A 24,298-nucleotide genomic window follows, 5' to 3' on the forward strand; every position below is an offset into this window, starting at 1 on the left:
GTATGATACATCCTACAACCACACCAGTACAATATGATACATTCTACAACCACACCAGTACAGTATGATACATCCTACAACCACACCAGTACAGTATGATACATCCTACAACCAAACCAGTACAGTAGAATACATCCTACAACCACACCAGTACAGTATGATACATCCTACAACCACACCAGTACAGTATGATACATCCTACAACCACACCAGTACAGTATGATACATCCTACAACCAAACCAGTACAGTAGAATACATCCTACAACCACACCAGTACAGTATGATACATCCTACAACCACACCAGTACAGTATGATACATCCTACAACCACACCAGTACAATATGATACATTCTACAACCACACCAGTACAGTATGATACATTCTACAACCACACCAGTACAGTATGATACATTCTACAACCACACCAGTACAGTATGATACATCCTACAACCACACCAGTACATTACCTGCAACCCTCAAGTTGCTGGTTCAATTCCCTGGCAGTAAGGTTTAGAAGATAATCCGAGCATTGCTCGATTAGTCATGTAGAAGTAGCTAAAACACTGTGGATGGACGTTAGCCGCCAGCTAGCTAGCCATGTCTTAAAGCAGCTCTTCCTGAGGGTGTTTCAGTGTTATAACTTCACCTTTATCTTTACTTTTTACACCAAAATGCGTCCATTCTCCTTTTTCTGTCTACACGCTGTGTCTGCTTGTAAGTAATAATAATAATAATAATAATAATAATAATAAATAATAATAATAATAATACATTTAATTTGGTATAGCGCTTACAGGATAAAAAAATTAAATATAAATAATAAATCAATATAAATAGATAAATAATAATAAATAAAAAAATATAAAAAAATAAAATAAAATATAAAAAAATAAATAATTAAATAAATAAATAATAAAAATGTAAAAAAAAAATAATATAGTTTAAAGTAATAATATAAACACAGTACAAGTACTCTGCGTGTGTGCGCTGCCAAACATGCTGCTCCGCTCGTAAAACCAGCAATGTCATGCATTTGAAAAAACAAAACATGGGCGAACCGGGTACTTTTCAAACAGAGTATAGTACCGTGTTTGACTCATCAGTACAGCGATACTACACTCGTGTACAACCCCGCGTCCTGAGTAGCACCGCAGTCTTGGCGCAGGACAACAACTTCAATCAATCAACCAGACGTCCACCAAGTGTGGCCGACATTACCTCTCGCACTTTCTGCATAATAACAGAAGACATTTTGCACAAGCATGAGCCATGGAAGTAGAGCAGACGTGTTTACAGTCCCAGACAGACCGTGTGGGCTGAGTGGACGACACTAATCCTGCCCCACTCTCAGTCTTTGCAAAGGTCGACCCCCCCACTTCAATCTCCATTATGGTTCAAATATCAGCAGGACTCTTAAACAACCCCCCAACCAACAGCAGGGGATTATTACTGCTCTAAGTCAGTCTGTGTGTGTGTGTGTGTGTGTGTGTGTGTGTGTGTGTGTGTGTGTGTGTGTGTGTGTGTGTGTGTGTGCGCACACTGACCGTTGACGACGGCCTGTCCCTCTGCCAGCTCTCGCTGCGTCTCCATGACGTATTCCTCCCGCGAGAAGCCCCTCACGCATGGCGGCCCGCCCTGATTGTCCTGGCCCAGGACCAGCACCTGCAGAGAGAAGACGGTCAGAGGCATGTTGGGGGGGCGGGGTTTGGATAGTTCAACTCTGAAATAATATGGTTATGGCAATACGGACTCTAGAAATAGATTCCGCAGCCTCCGTAGCAGAACCTCCAGGTTCCCTAAAAGCTTCTTCCCTCACACCATAAGACGCTTGAACGCATCATAATAATCCCCTCAATTTACCCCCCCCAAAAAACATATTAACCGGCTGGACTATAAAGACAGTATTTACCGTATTCCCTTGAATTGCCGCCGGGTATATAGTATGCGCCGGGTCAAAGTCGTTTCGCAAAATATTATTTTTATTAGCGCATGCCTAGAATTTCCGCCGGGTCAAACACGTCACGTCACGAGTGACACTTAACCTGTCATCATTTTCAAAATGGAGGAGGCTGATTTCAATCATTTGAAATCGCATAAAGGGAAGAAGATTAAGAGCTATTCAGTAGGATTTAAGGTCCGAGCTATTGAATATGCTAAAAAGAACAGTAGGCAGCTATGTTTTATTAATATACCGTAGCTGCGTGTGTCAAATATGAGTCATTAAATGACTCCCGCCCTCTACCACGGCGCTAGTGATCCTTCTTGCGACTACTCGGCTGCAGAAGAAGTGACAACAAGCAGCGATCGTTTATTTTTTCCCTCTCGCTTGCACTTTTAACATGGAGGATTACATATCTAAAATAAAACAGTTTTCTAAACTGGACTTTCAATCGAAGCAGGAGGTAATAAAGGAAGATCTCCATCGAGACTTTTAAAAGTGAAGAAAGATAAGGAAGACTTATATAAACAAGTTATCGATGCTTTTGATCAGAAGGAGCTGCGCATGGACTTCATTTATAAGTAAAGGTAAGACCATAATAACGTTTTCTTTTAATTAAATGTGCTTTTCATGATGGTATCCTTACATCACACTCAAATTTATAAGCGCAGAACTAAATTTACTGCATTCCTTTGGTAAGTGCCGGAGTGAGAAGAGGTTTTAAAATAATTAGCGCCCTGGCGGCAATTCAAGGAAATACGGTAGTTTAGTTCATTAAGGATCCCCATTAGTCTACACCGCAGTGGAGACTATTCTTCCTGGGGTCCAGGCAAAAAAACATCACGCAATCACAAAACAAAAGATTACAATGCAGTAAAAGATGATCAAATAAGGATATGTTGTAATACAAAAAATAGCAACAACAAAGAACCATAAAAAAAAACAATAACTTTGAGTTTAAATAATAAAGTTCATACCAAATATAAAAAAAGATCAATAAACCGTATTTTTGGGAGTATAAGTCGCTCCAGCCGAAAATGCATAATAAAGAAGGAAAAAAACATACATACGTCGCACTGGAGTATAAGTCGCATTTTGGAGGGAAATTTATTTGACAAAACCCAAGAGCAAGAATACACATTTGAAAGGCAATTTAAAATTAAAGCTGCAAGCAGCGTTGGTCGGGTCCGCCTTTGGCCGCTGCCAAGCCCTAGTCTAAGTCAGACCTACATAGAGGTCTTTGTTTCATGTCTCTACGACATTCCTAACAGAAGTTACAAGCAATTTTGTCTGGGTTTTTTCCTAGTGGGCGCTGGAGCGCAATTTTGACTTTTGGGGTTTGGTTTTTTATTAGATGGCAATTTTCGCCAGTCCTGATGTATGTGTAAAATTTGGTGAGTTTTGAAGCATGTTAAGGGGGTCAAATTACAGATCAGCGTTTCTGGATGTTGTTGATAAATGGCTTTCGCTTTGCATAGTAGAGCTTTAACTTGCACTTTGAAGCATTTTAAGGGGGTCAAACTACAGCTCAAAGAGGCAAAAATGACATTTTTCAGGAAACTTTGCGCAGGGGTTCTTTGAAGGCGCGTAAAATCAAAACCGGAGCAGTAATCAAAACTTTGTTGGATAGTTTTAATCAAAAGGGTTCAATCTCTCTCCTGTGCGAGTTTGAAGCCGAAACGACAAATGCACTCCGAGGAGTTTACGTTTGAAAAAGGTGACGGGTTTTTACAAAACTTTTATTTTGAAGGGGTAATTTTTAACTTCTTGTTGATTTTTGCCGAAGGATGTCAATTATCTAAATGTAGGTCTAAGTGAGACCTACATAGAAGTTTTTGTTTCATGTCTTTCCGGCATTCCCACCGGAAGTTACAAGCAGTTTTGTCTGTGTTCTCTTCCTGGAAGCATTTTTTGCTGTGTTTGATCAAAAATGGCACAAGAGCGCAATTTGGAGTTTTTTTTTTCTTTTTTTTTCATTAGATCGCAATTTCTGCCAGTCCTGATGTGTGTGCCAAGTTTGGTGAGTTTTGAAGCATTTTAAGGGGGTCAAATTGCAGCTCAAAGAGGCAAAAATAGCATTTTTTGCGAAAATTTAGCTTTGAAGGGTTTTTTCAAAATTTTTGTTGATTTTTGCCCTAGAAGGTAAAATTATGAAATCTAGGTCTAGGTTAGACCTACGTGACAGTTTTTGTTTTATGTCTGTACGACATTCCTAACGGAAGTTACAAGCAGTCTGTTTGTCTTTCCTTCCTAGGGGGCGCTTGCGCGCAATTTAGATTTTTCTGGTTTGGCTGCCTAATAAGTTGGGAAAGCATGCCAGACTGATGTGTGTGTTTTATTTTTGCAAAAATAAAACAAAGACCCAATGTCCTAAAATATACACATAAGTGACGAAAAAGTACCATCCATCCATGTTCTACTGCTTGTCCCATAATCAATAAAATAGTCAATAAAACCAGTCATGACATTAGGTACAATCTAAAAAAATAATCAATTTTGTAATTTGAATTTTATAATTATTTATTTCTATACTGGCTCACCTGCACTGGCTTCCTGTGCACTTAAGATTTGACTTTAAGGTTTTACTACTTATGTATAAAATACTACACGGTCTAGCTCCATCCTATCTTGCCGATTGTATTGTACCATATGTCCCGGCAAGAAATCTGCCTTCAAAGGACTCCAGCCTATTAGTGATTGCCAGAGCCCAAAAAAAGTCTGCGGGCTATAGAGCGTTTTCTATTCTGCGCTGCTGAACTGTCTCCACTCGGGATGGTCTCCTGGACTGGACTCTCACACTATTATGTTAGATCCACTATGGACTGGACTCCCACTATTATGTTAGATCCACTATGGACTGGACTCTCACTATTATGTTAGATCCACTATGGACTAGACTCTAACTATTATATTAGCTCCACTATGGACTGGACTCTCATTATTATGTTAGATCCACTATGGACTGGACTCTCACACTATTATGTTAGATCCACTATGGACTGGACTCTCATTATTATGTTAGATCCACTATGGACTGGACTCTCACTATTATGTTAGATCCACTATGGACTGGACTCTCACTATTATGTTAAATCCACTATGGACTGGACTCTCACACTAATATGTTAGATCCACTATGGACTGGACTCTCACACTATTATGTTAAATCCACTATGGACTGGACTCTCACACTATTATGTTAGATCCACTATGGACTGGACTCTCACTATTATGTTAGATCCACTATGGACTGGACTCTCACACTATTATGTTAGATCCACTATGGACTGTACTCTCACACTATTATGTTAGATCCACTATGGACTGGACTCTCTCACTATTATGTTAGATCCACTATGGACTGGACTCACACTATTATGTTGGATCCACTATGGACTGGACTCTCACACTATTATGTTAGATCCACTATGGACTGGACTCCCACTATTATGTTAGATCCACTATGGACTAGACTCTCACTATTACGTTAGATCCACTATGGACTGGACTCTCACACTATTATGTTAGATCCACTATGGACTAGACTCCCACTATTGTGTTAAATCCACTATGGACTGGACTCTCACTATTATGTTAGATCCACTATGGACTGGACTCTCACACTATTATGTTAGATCCACTATGGACTGGACTCTCACACTATTATGTTAGATCCACTATGGACTGGACTCTCACACTATTATGTTAGATCCACTATGGACTGGACTCTCACACTATTATGTTAGATCCACTATGGACTGGACTCTCACACTATTATGTTAGATCCACTATGGACTGGACTCTCACACTATTATGTTAGATCCACTATGGACTGGACTCTCACACTATTATGTTAGATCCACTATGGACTGAACTCTCACTATTGTGTTAGATCCACTATGGACTGTACTCTCACACTATCATGTTAGATCCACTATGGACTGGACTCTCACACTATTATGTTAAATCCACTATGGACTGGACTCTCACACTATTATGTTAGATCCACTATGGACTGGACTCTCATTATTATGTTAGATCCACTATGGACTGGACTCTCACACTATTATGTTAGATCCACTATGGACTGTACTCTCACACTATTATGTTAGATCCACTATGGACTGGACTCTCTCACTATTATGTTAGATCCACTATGGACTGGACTCACACTATTATGTTAGATCCACTATGGACTGGACTCCCACTATTATGTTAGATCCACTATGGACTAGACTCTCACTATTACGTTAGATCCACTATGGACTGGACTCCCACACTATTATGTTAGATCCACTATGGACTGGACTCCCACTATTATGTTAGATCCACTATGGACTGGACTCTCACACTATTATGTTAGATCCACTATGGACTGGACTCCCACTATTATGTTAGATCCACTATGGACTAGACTCTCACTATTACGTTAGATCCACTATGGACTGGACTCCCACACTATTATGTTAGATCCACTATGGACTGGACTCCCACTATTATGTTAGATCCACTATGGACTAGACTCCCACTATTGTGTTAAATCCACTATGGACTGGACTCTCACTATTATGTTAGATCCACTATGGACTGGACTCTCACACTATTATGTTAGATACACTATGGACTGGACTCTCACACTATTATGTTAGATCCACTATGGACTGGACTCTCACACTATTATGTTAGATCCACTATGGACTGGACTCTCACACTATTATGTTAGATCCACTATGGACTGGACTCTCACACTATTATGTTAGATCCACTATGGACTGGACTCTCACACTATTATGTTAGATCCACTATGGACTGGACTCTCACACTATTATGTTAGATCCACTATGGACTGAACTCTCACTATTGTGTTAGATCCACTATGGACTGTACTCTCACACTATCATGTTAGATCCACTATGGACTGGACTCTCACACTATTATGTTAGATCCACTATGGACTGGACTCTCACACTATTATGTTAGATCCACTATAGACTGGACTCTCACTATTATGTTAGATCCACTATGGACTGGACTCTCTCACTATTATGTTACATCCACTATGGACTGGACTCTCACTATTATGTTAGATCCACTATGGACTGGACTGTCACACTATTATGTTAGATCCACTATGGACTGGACTCTCTCACTATTATGTTAGATCCACTATGGACTGGACTCACACTATTATGTTAGATCCACTATGGACTGAACTCTCACACTATTATGTTAGATCCACTATGGACTGGACTCTCACTATTATGTTAGATCCACTATGGACTGAACTCTCACACTATTATGTTAGATCCACTATGGACTGGACTCTCACACTATTATGTTAGATCCACTATGGACTGTACTCTCACACTATCATGTTAGATCCACTATGGACTGGACTCTCACACTATTATGTTAGATCCACTATAGACTGGACTCTCACTATTATGTTAGATCCACTATGGACTGGACTCTCTCACTATTATGTTACATCCACTATGGACTGGACTCTCACTATTATGTTAGATCCACTATGGACTGGACTGTCACACTATTATGTAAGATCCACTATGGACTGAACTCTCACTATTTTGTTAGATCCACTATGGACTGGACTCTCACACTATTATGTAAGATCCACTATGGACTGAACTCTCACTATTGTGTTAGATCCACTATGGACTGGACTCTCACACTATTATGTTAAATCCACTATGGACTGGACTCTCACACTATTATGTTAGATCCACTATGGACTGGACTCTCACTATTATGTTAGATCCACTATGGACTGGACTCTCACTATTATGTTAGATCCACTATGGACTGGACTCTCACTATTATGTTGGATCCACTATGGACTGGACTCTCACACTATTATGTTAGATCCACTATGGACTGGACTCTCACTATTATGTTGGATCCACTATGGACTGGACTCTCACTATTACGTTAGATCCACTATGGACTGGACTCTCACACTATTATGTTAGATCCACTATGGACTGGACTCTCACACTATTATGTTAGATCCAATATGGACTGGACTCTCACTATTATGTTAGATCCAATATGGACTGGACTCTCACTATTATGTTAGATCCACTATGGACTGGACTCTCACACTATTACGTTAGATCCACTATGGACTGGACTCTCACTATTATGTTAGATCCAATATGGACTGGACTCTCACTATTATGTTAGATCCACTATGGACTGGACTCTCACACTATTATGTTAGATCCACTATGGACTGGACTCTCACACTATTATGTTAGATCCACTATGGACTGGACTCTCACTATTATGTTAGATCCACTATGGACTGGACTCTCACACTATTATGTTAGATCCACTATGGACTGGACTCTCTCACTATTATGTTAGATCCACTATGGACTGGACTCTCACACTATTATGTTAGATCCACTATGGACTGGACTCTCACACTATTATTTTAAATCCACTATTCAGTATTTCTATTCTCATTTTGTGTCAAATAAAATTTGACTAAATAAAATGGAGAAATAATAATGATATTATTATTATTCAATTTTTCCGCTGTTCCCTCTACAAATCGGAAAAAGACGACTTATGCAGAAGTTGGTTATTTTTCTTCCTCCGCAATCCCGCTGACGAAGCAACATCGGGGAGGCAACGAGCGCGCTGGTGCTGCGGACGCCCGGTTCCCGTCCCGAGCGTTATTAATAGCAATTAGCCGCCGTGACAAGCGGCACGCAATCAGGTCAATTAATTGTGACGATAATTAATTACTGCGTGTACTTTTGTGTCTGCTGTTGTCTCAACGTCAAATTTAACTGCATAGACATGCACCTGGGGATAGGCCCCTCCCACCTCCATAGACATGCACCTGGGGATAGGCCCCTCCCACCTCCATAAACATGCACCTGGGGATAGGCCCCTCCCACCTCCAAAGACATGCACCTGGGGATAGGCCCCTACCACCTCCATCGACATGCACCTGGGGATAGGCCCCTCCCACCTCCATAGACATGCACCTGGGGATAGGCCCCTCCCACCTCCAAAGACATGCACCTGGGGATAGGTTGATTGGCAACACTAAATGGTCCCTAGTGTGTGAATGTTGTCTATCTGTGTTGGCCCTGCGATGAGGTGGCGACTTGTCCAGGGTGTACGCCGCCTTCCGCCCGATTGTAGCTGAGATAGGCGCCGGCGCCCCCCGCGACCCCAAAAGGGAATAAGCGGCAGAAAATGGATGGATGGATGGAATCCCACCCTTGGGGGGAGCATCTGTTGTGGCCTGTTAGCATGCTAATGGCGGACGGCGGGCCAGGGTGTGTGGTGATTAACGTGGTACTGGGGGGGGGGGGGGGGGGGGGGGGGATTTTGCTTCCACTTAACCCAAAAACTTTAAAACCCAAGATTTAGCGGAGCCGGATTAGATCTCATTTTCTGTTAGCGCCCGATCAGCTGCAGCAAACACAGTGTTACTGTTCAAAACTGCGCGTAATGTTACAATGTACTTGCTAAACGAAACCTCCGCCTTGTTTTTAATGATTACCTGGGCCTACTTCGCTACTGTGTTTTAATGGCACTACTAGACCTAGATTTCATACTATGACTACCTCCAGCAAAAATCAACAGGAAGTTGGCAAAACCCCTTCAAAACAAAAGTTTCCTAAAATATGTCTTTTTTACCTCTTTGAGCTGTAATTTGACTCCCTTAAAATGCTTCAAAACTCACCAAACTCGACACACACATCAGGACTGGTGAAAATTGGGATCCAATAAAAAAACAAACTCAAAATTGCGCTCTAGCGCCCCCTAGGAATAAAACACTGACAAAACTGCTCTTGGGAAGAAAACGCAGAAAAAAATTGCTTGTAACGTCCGGTAGGAATGTCGTAGAGACATGAAACAAAAACCTCTATGTAGGTCTCACTTAGACCTACATTTCATTAGTTGACATCCTTCAGCAAAAATCAACAGTAAGTTGGCAAAAACCCCTTAAAAACAAAAGTATCCTAAAAAATGTCATTTTTGCCTCTTTGAGCTGTAATTTGACAAAACTGTTTGTAACTTCCGGTAGGAATGTCGTAAAGGCATGAAACAAAAACCTCTATGTAGGTCTGACTTAGACCTAGATTTCATTAGTTGACATCCTTCAGCAAAAATCAACAGGAAGTTGGCAAAAACCCCTTCAAAACAAAAGTTTCCTAAAAAATGTAATTTTTGCCTCTTTGAGCTGTAATTTGACCCCCTTAAAAATGCTTCAAAACTCACCAAACTCGACACACACATAAGGACTGGTGAAAATTGCGATCTAATAAAAAAATCAAACCTCAAAACTCAAAAATGCGCTTTAGCGCCCCCTAGGAATAAAACACTGACAAAACAGCTCTTGGGAAGAAAACACAGAAAAAAACAGCTTGTAACTTCCAGTAGGAATGTCGTAGAGACATGTAACAAAAACCTCTATGTAGGTCTCACTTAGATTAGTTGACATCCTTCAGCAAAAATCAACAGAAAGTTGGCAATTACCCCTTCAAAACAAAAGTTTTGTAAAAACCAATCACCTTTTTTCAAACATTATCTCCTCTGAGCGCGTTTGTTGTGTCGGCTTCAAACTCGCACAGGAAAGAGATTGAACTCTTCTGATTAAGAGTTGCGCAATGATTTTATCTAACTGCTTCGGTTTTGATTTTACGAGCCTTCAAAGAACCACTGCTGCCGTCTCAAGATGGCCGCTTAAAAGCAGGAAGCACCAGCGTGACCACACAATGCAGAGAAGGTAGGTAGTGTGCGGGTAAAGATATGTTGACTGGGTGAAAGAAGAAGGCACCAGTTTGACACCAGGATACAGAAAAGGCAGGTAATGTGCAGGTAAAGATATGTTGTCTGGGTGAAAGAAGAAGGCACCAGTTTGACACCAGGATACAGAAAAGGCAGGTAATGTGCAGGTAAAGATATGTTGTCTGGGTGAAAGAAGAAGGCACCAGTTTGACACCAGGATACAGAAACGGCAGGTAATGTGCAGGTAAAGATATGTTGTCTGGGTGATGGCAGGAAGCACCAGCGTGTATGGGTGACCCCAGGATGCAGAGAAGGTAGGTAACGTGCAGGTAAAGATATGTTGAATGGGTAAAGGCAAGAAACACAAGTAAAAGTCGGTACCGTCCATTGCTGCTTGCAGCTTTAATTTAAAATTAATTCCTGAATTCAAATAATAACAATAAATAAAACCATATTTTTTATTGATTTTTAACAGGGTAAACAAAACTTATGATCTGGCTGTGATTCGATTTTTCTGTCGACATATTTGTATTCTTATCAATACTGCAGTAGCTTTGGCCATGAGATGACACCGTTTAGTATCGCGGTCACTGATTGGCTCAGGCTCAAGCATCGTCAAGCCCCGCCTCTTTACTGTAAAGTGACTATGTTGGTTATATTTCATGTTAAAATCTGTATTATAAAAAGGTTTTTTGATGCTCCAGTTAAGGAAATATTTGATTTCTAATGAATAATTCTTACTTGGCAGGACAATCATCTCAGCATGGTGACACCAATTAAGTGATAGACTATTGAGAACATGATCATATTTACTCATTTGAGCGACATAAACCCCGTATGCATGCATGTATGTGGCATCAGTATTCGGCATGCAATCACCTGATTGTCAACATCAATTAATAAAATGGGCTGAGATCAAATCTGCAACGATTTATGATAATTAAGAACTAAAAATAAAAGTCTTGCCTCAATATGGAGAAAAATAACTCATTGTCTCTAAGGTGTGCCTTTTTTTTGGCCCTCAGCTTGATTTTTATTGGCCCGCAACGTATTTTTAAGCCAAAATAAACACATCCCGGATTACAACATTACACACAAAACTATGAAAATGTTTTTAGCTAGGGATGCACCGATTAATCGGTAACCGAATATATTCGGCCGAATATAGCAAAAAAAAGCCACATTCGGCCTTCGGTGGAATGAGTTAAAAACAAGGCCGAATAGTGGCGTGTGACGCAATTTTTTGACGCGGTGACGCAATCAACCAACGTGCAGTGACGTTGGGATATGTTGTGTACCTGTATAAGTGTATGAGGTTACAATGTTGTGTACCTGTATAAGTGTATGAGGTTACAATGTTGTGTACCTGTATAAGTGTATGAGGTTACAATGTTGTGTACCTGTATAAGTGTATGAGGTTACAATGTTGTGTACCTGTATAAGTGTATGAGGTTACAATGTTGTGTACCTGTATAAGTGTATGAGGTTACAATGTTGTGTACCTGTATAAGTGTATGAGGTTACAATGTTGTGTACCTGTATAAGTGTATGAGGTTACAAGCACACACTTATTGAGATTTAGTGGGGCCTCTGTTTACATTATTAGCCTGTTGTGTAGGCTACCTGTATAAGTGTATGAGGTTACAAGCACACACTTAATTGACATTTACTTAAGCCTTCTGTTTACATTATTAGCATATCTACTGTGGCTAAGCAGACTTTTGCCAAAAGGACAATAATTCATTTGTTGTGGGTTTATCCACTTTAATGCACTTTATTTTTTTTTGGAATGCATGTTTTGTTTGAAGGCCTAATATAAATGAAAAACTTTGTGCTTTTTTTAAAAGCAAAGGCTATCCATCCATCCATTCATCATCTTCCGCTTATCCGAGGTCGGGTCGCGGGGGCAACAGCCTAAGCAGGGAAACCCAGACTTCCCTCTCCCCAGCCACTTCGTCTAGCTCTTCCCGGGGGATCCCGAGGCGTTCCCAGGCCAGCCGGGAGACATAGTCTTCCCAACGTGTCCTGGGTCTTCCCCGTGGCCTCCTACCGGTTGGACGTGCCCTAAACACCTCCCTAGGGAGGCGTTCGGGTGGCATCCTGACCAGATGCCCGAACCACCTCATCTGGCTCCTCTCCATGTGGAGGAGCAGCGGCTTTACTTTGAGTTCCTCCCGGATGGTAGAGCTTCTCACCCTATCTCTAAGGGAGAGACCCAAACTCATTTGGGCCGCTTGTACCCGTGATCTTATCCTTTCGGTCATGACCCAAAGCTCATGACCATAGGTGAGGATGGGAACGTAGATCGACCGGTAAATTGAGAGCTTTGCCTTCCGGCTCAGCTCCTTCTTCACCACAACGGATCGGTACAACGTCCGCATTACTGAAGACGCCGCACCGATCCGCCTGTCGATCTCACGATCCACTCTTCCCCCACTCGTGAACAAGACTCCTAGGTACTTGAACTCCTCCACTTGGGGCAGGGTCTCCTCCCCAACCCGGAGATGGCCCTCCACCCTTTTCCGGGCGAGAACCATGGACTCGGACTTGGAGGTGCTGATTCTCATTCCGGTCGCTTCACACTCGGCTGCAAACCGATCCAGCGAGAGCTGAAGATCCCGGTCAGATGAAGCCATCAGGACCACATCATCTGCAAAGGCTACTGAAATATTAAAAACGTTTCAATATTCAATAAAGAAATACTTTATTTGAAAATCATGTCTAAATATTAATTCTAGGCTATTTATGCAATATAAAAAAAATTGTGAAAAACTGCATTCATTATTCGGTATTCGGCCTTCGGCCAAGCGTTTAAATTTTATTCGGCTTCGGCTTCGGCCACACATTTTCATTTCGGTGCATCCCTATTTTTAGCTTAACCGATTCCCTCCAAAGTGGGACCTGAAAAAACAAAATGCGCGTCTTACTGGTCTTTGATGATTTTCAAGATATGGTTTTAAGTGTGCCAACGCCCTTAAAAATGTTTTAGTTAGCACTATATATTAATAATAGCAGGAAATGCCATATGCCGAGGGTGTTATATTAAGCAAAGCAGTTCAAACTGCTTTAAAGAGGCAAAAAAATTACGAGAAAGTGAATAAAATCATATATAAAAATAACAATGATGTAACTTGCTTTGTTATGTACAATACCACGCTAAGATGTGGATGTTTGGTTCTGATGTTAGCATAAAGTGACCGACAGCGGTTATTCAGTCTCTGCCCAAAAGATCTATTGTGGACGCTGACTTCCTTGTAAACCACCTTCCCTTTATCTCAAAAATCCTCGAAAAAATGGTTGCACACCCTCGCAAAAGTTACTAATGATCTGATGCGTCATCCATAAGGGTGTAACGGTATGTGTATTTGTATCGAACCGTTTCAGTACGGGGGTTTCGGTTCGGCACGCGGGCCTATCGAACGAGTTCGGAAGCAGAAGTCTTCACAAGCTGCTCTGCTTTCTGCCTCTTTCTCTGCCTCATTGTCCCGCCCACACAACCATCTGATTGGTTACATACAAAGCCAATCAGCAGTGCGTATTCAGACTTCAGAGCGATGTAGTCAATCCTTCAGCATCGAGCAGAGATATTCGTTTAGCAGGGGAGGAGTGCATTCTACCCAAATTATACTAAACACTTCCCAGTCACAACTATTACAAACATCGCTATGAGCCCGTTGACCTACTAGAAACTTAAACTGCAGCTCAGCTCGCTCACAGTATAGGCTTGAGATGAAGGCTAGTTAGCTTTTAGCGTAACATTAGCTCATTTTGCTGTGTGTGTGTGCATGTGTGTGTGTGTTAGGGGCAGCAAAGCCCTGTCTGTCTGTTATTCCATTGAATTCTATTGTGTTTAGGGATGAATAGTCTGTCCTATTGCAATTGTAGTATTTTACAGCTATAGTTACATGAATCATTAATAATGTAGCAGCCTAGTTTTGAATAGCAGGGTCCCTGCTATCAAATGTTGATAAAAATACAACATTTACATAATAAAAGTCAACTACAGGCTTCCCAAATGCTGTAATAAATTAAGCATGATGTTAACATTAAACAGTTTCAATGGAAACTGTTTAATGTTGCACTGTTTATATGTAGAAGAAAGGTTTTGTCATTCATTTAATAAAAGCAACAACTTGAGGCAGTTTAATGTGGATTAACGTGGGCAGAATTATTATAGTGTTCCCAATGTCAAAAGAATAAAGCCATTGTTTACAAATTTGGTAAACAAATAACCCAAAAATTAATATTTTGTTGTTTTCTTACTGTACCGAAAATGAACCGAACCGTGACCTCTAAACCGAAGTATGTACCGAACCGAAATTTTTGTGTACCGTTACACCCCTAGTCATCCATGTTGCTGCTACTTGATCCGAGCACTGCTTTCGATACCGTCGATCATAACATTCTTCGAGAACGTATCGATACAAAGCTCAGATGTGGATGTTTTGTACTGGTATAAGCATTTTTTGAGCTACAGCGGTTATTCAAAATATTTAACCTCAATTTCGACATCCTGGTAAATCACCTTCCCTTTATCTCAAAAATTGTCCCAAAAATTGTGGCACAACAGCTAAAAATTTGTACTAACGAATACCGTTGATCATACCATTATTTTAGAACGTATCAATACAAAGCTCAGATGTGGATGTTTCTACTGATATTAGCATTTTTTTTACTTACAGCAGTTATTCATCGTCTGCCCAAAATATTTAACCTCAATTTCGACCTCCTGGTAAATCACCTTCCCTTTATCACAAAAATTGTCCAAAAAATTGTTGCACAACAGCTAAAAATTAATACTTATGAATACCGTCGATCATAACATTATTTTAGAACGTATCAATATAAAGCTCAAATGTGGATGTTTTGTTCTGATATTATCGTTGTTTTTTTTTACCTACAGCGGTTATTCATCCTCTGCCCAAAAGATTTAACCTCAATTTTGACCTCTTCCCTTAATCTCAGAAATCCTCCAAAAAATTGTTACACAACAGTTAACAATTAATACAGTCGATCATAGCATTCTTTTAGAACGTATCAATACAAAGCTCAGATGTGATTGTTTTGTTCTGATGTTATCCTTTTTTTTACCTACAGCGGTTATTCATCCTCTGCCCAAAAGATTTAACCTCCATTTCGACCTGAGGTTAAAACACCTCCCCTTTATCTCAAAAATCTTCAAAAAAATTGTTGCACAACAGCTAAATAAATACTTATGAATACCACCGATCATAACATCCTTTTAGAACGTATCAATACAAAGCTCACATGTGGATGTTTTGTTCTGGTATAAGCATTTTTTGACCTATGCCAAAAAGATTTAACCTCAATTTCAACCTCCTGGTAAAACACCTTCCCTTTATCTCAAAAATCCTCGAAAAAATTGTTGGAAAATCCATGGTTAAGTTTCGTTGAAATGTTGGGTGTAAAAAGCGCTGATTAAGCACAAAATAGCTCAATGTCGACCTCCCGGTAAATCACCTTCCCTTTATCTCAAAAATCCCCCAAAAATAGTTGTAATTGTTGAAAAATCAATGATTAAGTTTCCTCGAAATGTTGGGTTTCAAAAACTCTGATTAAAACACAAAAACGTTTTACCTCAATGTCGACCTGGTAAATCACCTTCCCTTTATCTCAAAAATCCTCAAAAAATTGCTGCAATTGTTGGAAAATCCATGATTAAGTTTCGTTGAAATGTTGTGTTTCAAAAGCGCTGATTAAACACAAAAGACTTAACTTCAATGTCGACCTCCTGTTAAGTCACCTTCCCTTAATCTCAAAAATCCTCGGAAAAAATTGTTACAATTGTCGGGAAATCCATGATTAAGTTTCAGTGAAATGTTAGGGTTCAAAAGCGCTAATTTAACACAAAAGTGTAAACCTCAATGTCAACTTGGTAAATCACCTTGCCTTTATCTCAAAAATCCTCCAAAAAACTATTGCAATTGTTGGAAAATCCATGATTACATTTTTTTTAAATGTTGGGTTTCAAAAGCACTAATTTAACACAAATATATTAACCTCAATGTCAACATGGTAAATCAGCTACCCTTTATCTAAAAAAATCCTCTAAATTTTTTTAGCAATTGTTAGAAAATCCATAGTTAAGTTTTGTTGAAATGTTGGGTTTCAAAACCGCTGATTAAACACAAAAATATTTAACCTCGGTAAATCACCATCCCTTTATCACAAAAAAATTGTTACAATTGTTGGAAAATCTATGGTTGAATTTCGTTGAAATGTTGGGTTTCCAAAGCGCTAAATAAACAAAAAACATTTAACCTCAATGTTGACCTGGTAAATCACCTTCCTTTTATCCAAAAAATCCTCTAAAATAATATTGCAATTGTTGGAAAATCCATGGTTAAGTTTGGTTGAAATGTTAGCTTTCAAAAGCGTTGATTAAACACGAAAGATTTAACCTCTTGGTAAATCACCTTCCCTTTATTTAAAAAATCCTCGAAAAAACTGTTGCAATTGTTAAAAAATCCATAGCTAAGTTTTGCTGAAATGTTGGGTTTCACAAAAAATGTAATCTCAATTTCGACCTCCTGGTAGATCACCTTCCCTTTATCTCATAAATCCTCGAAAAAAAAATTGTTGCAATTGTTGGAAAATCCAATATTAAGTTTCATTGAAATGTTAGGGTTTAATAGCTCCGATTAAACACAAAACATTTAACCTGACTTGCCGACTTGTCCAGGGTGTACACCGCCTTCCGCCCGATTGTAGCTGAGATAGGCGCCAGCGCCCCCCACGACCCCAAAAAAGGGAATAAGCGGTAGAAAATGGATGGATGGCATTTAACCTCAACGTCTACCTCGTGAATCACCTTCCCTTTACCTCAAAAATCCTCTGAAAAATTATTGCAATTGTTGGAAAATCCATGGTTAAGTTTGGTTAAAATGTTGGGTTTCAAAAGCCCTAATTTAACACAAACGTTTTAACCTTAATGTTAACATGGTAAATCACCTTTCCTTTATCTCAAAACTTCTCCAAAAAATTGTTGCAATTTTTGGAAAATACGTGGTTAAATTTCATTGAAATGTTGGGTTTCAAATGTGCTGATTAAACAAAAAAATGCTAACCTCAATGTCAACCTGGTAAATCACCTGCCCTTTATCTAAAAAATCCTCCAAAAAATTGTTGCAATTGTTGGAAAATCCATGGTTAAGTTTGGTTGAAATGTTAGGTTTCACAAAATATGTAACCTCAATTTCGACCTCCTAGTACAGTGGTTCTCAAATGGGGGTACGCGTACCCTTGGGGGTACTTGAAGGTATGCCAAGGGGTACGTGAGATTTTTTGAAAATATTCTAAAAATAGCAACAATGCAAAAATCCTTTATAAATATATGTATTAAATAATATTTCAACAAAATATGAATGTAAGTTCATAAAGTGTGAAAAGAAATGCAACAATGCAATATTCAGTGTTGACAGCTAGATTTTTTTGTGGACATGTTCCATAAATATTGATGTTAAAGATTTATTTTTTGTGAAGAAATGTTTAGAATGAAGTTGACGAATCCAGATGGATCTCTATTACAATCCCCAAAGAGGGCACTTTAAGTTGATGATTACTTCTATGTGTAGAAATCTATTTATAATTGAATCACTTATTTTCAACAAGTTTTTACTTTTTTTCCAAAGAAAGACCACTATAAATGAGCAATATTTTGCACTGTTATACAATTTAATAAACCAGAAACTGATGGCATAGTGCTGTTTTTTACTTCTTTATCTCTTTATTTCCAAACAAAAATGCTTTGTTCTGAGTAGGGGGTACTTGAATTTAAAAAAATGCTCACAGGGGGTACATCACTGAAAAAAAGATTGAGAACCACTGTCGTAGTAGATCACCTTCCCTTTATCTCAAAAATCCTCTAATTTTTTTTTGCAATTGTTGGAAAATCAATGGTTAAGTTTTGTTGAAATGTTAGGTTTCAAAAGCACTGATTAAACACAAAAGTTATAACCTCAATTTCAACCTCCTGGTAAATCACCTTCCCTTTATCTCAAAAATCCTCCAAAAAATTGTTGCAATTGTTGGAAAATCCATGGTTAAGTTTGGTTGAAATGTTAGGTTTCACAAAATATGTAACCTCAATTTCGACCTCCTAGTACAGTGGTTCTCAAATGGGGGTACACGTACCCCTGGGAGTACTTGAAGGTATGCTAAGGGGTACGTGAGATTTTTTTAAAAATATTCTTAAAATAGCAACAACGCAAAAAGCCTTTATAAATATATGTATTGAATAATACTTCAACAGAATATGGATGTAAGTTCATAAACTGTGAAAAGAAATGCAACAATGCAATATTCAGTGTTGACAGCTAGATTTTTTGTGGACATGTTCCATAAATATTGATGTTAAAGATTTCTTTTTTTGTGAAGAAATGTTTAGAATGAAGTTGATGGATCTCTATTACAATCCCCAAAGAGGGCACTTTAAGTTGATGATTACTTCTATGTGTAGAAATATTTATTTATAATTGAATCACTCGTTTATTTTCCAACAAGTTTTTAGTTATTTGTATATAATTTTTTCCAAATAGTTCAAGAAAGACCACTACAAATGAGCAATATTTTGCACTTTTATACAATTTAATAAATCAGAAACTGATGACAAAGTGCTGTATTTTACTTCTTTTTCTCTTTTTTTCAACCAAAAATGCTTTTTTTCCTGATTAGGGGGTACTTGAATTAAAAAAAATGCTCACAGGGGGTACATCACTGAAAAAAAGATTGAGAACCACTGTCCTAGTAGATCACCTTCCCTTTATCTCAAAAATCCTCCCCAAATTTTTTTTTGCAATTGTTGGAAAATCAAATGGTTAAGTTTCGTTAAAATGCCATCCATCCATCCATTTTCTACCGCTTATTCCCTTTCGGGGTCGCGGGGGGCGCTGGCGCCTATCTCAGCTACAATCGGGCGGAAGGCGGGGTACACCCTGGACAAGTCGCCACCTCATCGCAGGGCCAACACAAATAGACAGACAACATTCACACTCACATTCACACACTAGGGCCAATTTTAGTGTTGCCAATCAACTTATCCCCAGGTGCATGTCTTTGGAAGTGGGAGGAAGCCGGAGTACCCGGAGGGAACCCACGCATTCACGGGGAGAACATGCAAACTCCACACAGAAAGATCCCGAGCCTGGATTTGAACCCAGGACTGCAGGACCTTCGTATTGTGAGGCAGACGCACTAACCCCTCTGCCACCGTGAAGCCCTTCGTTAAAAATGTTAGGTTTCAAAAGCACTGATTAAACACAAAAGTTATAACCTCACTTTCACCCTTCTGGTAAATCACCTTCCCTTTATCTCAAAAATCCTCCCAAAAATTGTTGCAATTGTTGGAAAATCCATGGTTAATTCGTGTTTAATTAGCGCCTTTGAAACCTAGCAGAGACGCTAACTGAGCTGAAGCTAACAACAACAACAACAACAGGTGACCTTTGCCACCTTTGGACTGGGCTACCGAAAAAAAAAAAAAAAGCCGAACTTGGCAGGGGGACTATTTCCTGGCGTGTGACTCGGGAGGAAGGCAAGTTGAGGCCACTGCAGCATGAACTGACAACTACATGGCGAGCAAACCTCATTTTGGTGAAGATTAGCGAGGAGAAAGATGGAGAGTGTTGAAGGCACGAAGAAGGGGGACGGCGGCACTAGCAGGCCACCGTGCAAGAAGAAAAAGGATGCCAGCAGCCATAAATAAGAGACAAGCAAGCAGACACAGGTGCAGCCATCCTTCTTTCAAGGCGAGCAGACCCAAGTGCAGCCATCCTTCTGTCTCTCTTACCTGCACCCGAGCCGCCATCAGCGTCCATATCCACAACATGTGCATGACGTCCGCCTGGGGGGGGAGCCTCCTTGCCGCTAAACAAGTCCTGCAGCCCCGCGACCGAGCCAGCAGCCCGCCTGTGAGAGTGTGATGCTGCGCCGTCTCAGCTGCCAGCAAAATGCCTCCTCCTTCCTTCCCTCCTCCTCCTTCTTCTTCCTCCTCCCTCCTTCCCGCCATCATGCGCCTCCCCGTCGCCCTCTAGCGCACACCCCGCGCACTGCATGCTTTATTTCTTCTCCCGTTTGGTTAATTTGTGTCAAAGTGCAGATTCGAAGCGTTTCTATAGTTCGAACATATCAGCGGGCCGCGTTGAAATGTTAATTATGTCGCTTTGTGCCGAAGTAGCCACGTTAATTGCCTGTTGATGCGGTTTTGGTGCCACCCGTGTCACGTGACTTCGCACTTGAAACCTCATTGGCTGCTTCTGGGACATGCGCATTTGCTTTTGTCTCGCTTTTTGAAAAGGCGAATTTTTGGCCACTGAATTTTTCAAAACGGAAATTTTTAAACTGATTTTGTATAGACTAAATTTTGAAACATTGAATTTATTTCAATAAAATTGTCAGCGTAATTTGACGTAGAAGAAATTCAGTTCATAAAATTAAAACCCCCAAAAAATCAGTTACATAGATTCGGTGTCAAAAAAGCTTTGGTAATAAAGGCACAAATTAACCTCCTTTTTGAAGCAGCACCTTTTTCAACACTGACTTTTTTTACACTGTTTTTTTTTTGTACTAAATGTTTATGCACTGAATTTTTATACACAGAATTTCATTTTTTACACTGAATTTTTATACACAGAATTTCTTTTTTTACACTTAATTTTTATACAAAGAATTTCTTTTTTACACAGATTTTTTTACACTGAATTTGTATACACTAAATTTAAAAATATTGATTTTTTTTCAATAAAATTGTCAGGATAATTTGGTAAATTCAAGCAGTTCATAAAATTCAAACGCAAAAAAAATCAGTTACATAGATTCAGTGTCAAAAAAGCTTTGGTAATAAAGGCACAAATTAACCTCCTTTTTGAAGCAGCACATTTTTCAACACGGACTTTTTTTACACTGATTTTTTTTTTTGTAATAAATGTTTATGCACAAAATTTTTTACACTGAATTTTTATACACATAATTTCTTTTTTTACACTGAATTTTTATACACAGAATTTCTTTTTTACACTGAATTTGTATACACTAAATTTAAAAATATTGATTTTTTTCAATAAAATTGTCAGGATAATTTGGTAAAAGAGATTCAGTTCACAAACTTAAAACGCAAAGAAACATTTCATATACTGAATTTTTTAAACTGAATTTTTTTGGACTGATTTTTTTTTTTTACACTTAATTATAAAACACAAATATTTTTTTCAATAAAATTGTCAGCATAATTTGGTAAATTAAATTCAGTTCATAAAATTCAAACGCAAAAAAATCAGTTACATAGATTCGGTGTCAAAAAAGCTTTGTTAATAAAGCCACAAATTAACCTCCTTTTTGAAGCAGCACATTTTTCAACACTGACTTTTTTTACACTGATTTTTTTTTTTTGTAATAAATGTTTATGCACAAAAATTTTTACACTGAATTTTTATACACAGATTTTCTTTTTTTACACTGAATTTTTATACACAGAATTTCTTTTTTACACTGAATTTGTATACACTAAATTTAAAAATATTGATTTATTTCAATAAAATTGTCAGGATAATTTGGTAAAAGAGATTCAGTTCACAAACTTCAAACGCAAAGAAACATTTCATACACTGAATTTTTTAAACTGAATTTTTTTACACCACATTTTTTTGGACTGATTTTTTTTTTTACACTTAATTATAAAACACAAATATTTTTTTCAATAAAATTGTCAGCATAATTTGGTAAATTAAATTCAGTTCATAAAATTCAAACGCAAAAAAATCAGTTACATAGATTCAGTGTCAAAAAAGCTTTGGTAATAAAGACACAAATTAACCTCCATAAGGTTGCTTTTTGAAGCAGCACATTTTTCAACACTGCGCCAGCGCCCCCCGCGACCCCAAAAGGGAATAAGCGGTAGAAAATGGATGGATGGATGACTTTTTTTACACAGATTTTTTTTTTTGTAATAAATGTTTATGCACTGAATTTTTTACACAGAATTTCTTTTTTCACACTGAATTTGTATACACTAAATTTAAAAATATTGATTTTTTTCAATAAAATTGTCAGTAAAATTTGGTAAAAGAGATTCAGTTCACAAACTTAAAATGCAAAAAAATTTCATACACTGAATTTTTTTACACAACATTTTTTGGGACTGATTCTTTTTAACACTAAAAATAAATAAAATTGTCAGCATAATTTGGTAAATTAAATTCAGTTCATAAAATTCAAACGCAAAAAAATCAGTTACATAGATTCGGTGTCAAAAAAGCTTTCGTAATAAAGACACAAATTAACCTCCATAATTTTTTACACTGAGATTTTTTTCCACTAAATGTTCATACCCTGAATTTTTTACACTGCTTTTTAATACACTGAATTTTTTTATACTGTATTATAATACACAGATTTTTTTACACTGAATTTTTAGACACTGATTTGTCTGTCAGCATAACTTGATGTAAAAAATAAATCAGTTCACAAAATTTAATGCAAAAAATTACATTTACATAATTTCGATGTCAAAAAAGCTTTCGTAATAAAGTCACACATTCACCTCCTTAGTCTTGCTTTTTGAAGCAACTGATTTTTTGACACTGAAATTTTCCACACTGAATTTTTTTTACGCTAAATTTTTATACACATTTTTTTTTCCACTGAATTTTTACAGAGTGATTTTTTTCCACTGAATTTCTACCCACAAAATTTTAGAACAGTTAAAACATTTTTCAATAAAATTGTCAGCATAATTTCGTAAAAGAAATTCAGTTCACAAAATTAAAACAGTTTTTTTGCACTAAATGTTTATACACTGAATTTTTATACAGTGATTTTTTTTTTTAACACAGATTTTTTTTACACTGAATTTTTATACCATAAATTTTAAAACACAGACTTTTTTTTCAATAAAAATGTCAGCATAATTTGATGTAAAATAAATTCAGTTCACAAAATTCAAACCAAAAAAAACAGTTACATAAATTCGGTGTCAAAAAAGCATTCATAATAAAGACACAAATTAACGTCCATAGAGTCTTGCTTTTTTTGCACTGAATTTTTTTTTCACTAAATGTTTATACACAGAATTTTTTCACACTAAATTTTTCTACACTGGTTGTTTTTAACACTCATTTGTTCAAACTAAATTTGCATACACAGAATTTTTTTCAATGAAAACTTCAGTTCACAAAATTTAAATGCAAAAAAAGTACGGTTACATAAATTTGGTATCAAAAAAGCTTTCATAATAAAGACACAAATTAACCTCCATAGAGTCTTGCTTTTTGAAGCAGTGAATTTTTTACACTGAATTTTTCATACACTAAATGTTTATACACTGAATCTTTTTACACAAAATTTTTATACACTGATTGTTTTTAACACTCATTTGTTCAAACTGAGTTTTTATACACTGAATTGTTTTCAATAAAAAATTCCGTTCACAAAATTTAAATGCAAAAAAATTTCAGGTACATAAATTCGGTGTCAAAAAAGCTTTCATAATAAAGACACAAAATAATCTCCATAGATTCTTGCTTTTGAAAGCAGCACATTTTTAATTTTTTCAATATTTAATTTGTTT

At 37.9% G+C, this 24,298-nt stretch overlaps 1 protein-coding gene across 2 annotated transcripts in view; it reads right to left on the minus strand.

Annotated features, from left to right (window-relative positions):
- Nucleotides 1-20,683, minus strand: part of LOC133543951 (cadherin-2-like) — a 210,927-nt gene extending 190,244 nt beyond the window's left edge. For both annotated transcript variants that reach the window (XM_061888891.1, XM_061888890.1), the window contains exons 1-2: nt 20,525-20,683; nt 1,547-1,664 (exon numbers count right to left, since the gene is read on the minus strand). In XM_061888891.1, the coding sequence (XP_061744875.1) occupies nt 1,547-1,664; nt 20,525-20,569 (163 nt within the window). In that variant the 5' untranslated portion in view covers nt 20,570-20,683. The remainder of the gene's footprint in view (nt 1-1,546; nt 1,665-20,524) is intronic.
- Between the last annotated feature and the right edge of the window lie 3,615 nt (nt 20,684-24,298).

Source organism: Nerophis ophidion, linkage group LG26 (assembly GCF_033978795.1).
Source record: "Nerophis ophidion isolate RoL-2023_Sa linkage group LG26, RoL_Noph_v1.0, whole genome shotgun sequence".
NCBI lineage: Eukaryota > Metazoa > Chordata > Actinopteri > Syngnathiformes > Syngnathidae > Nerophis > Nerophis ophidion.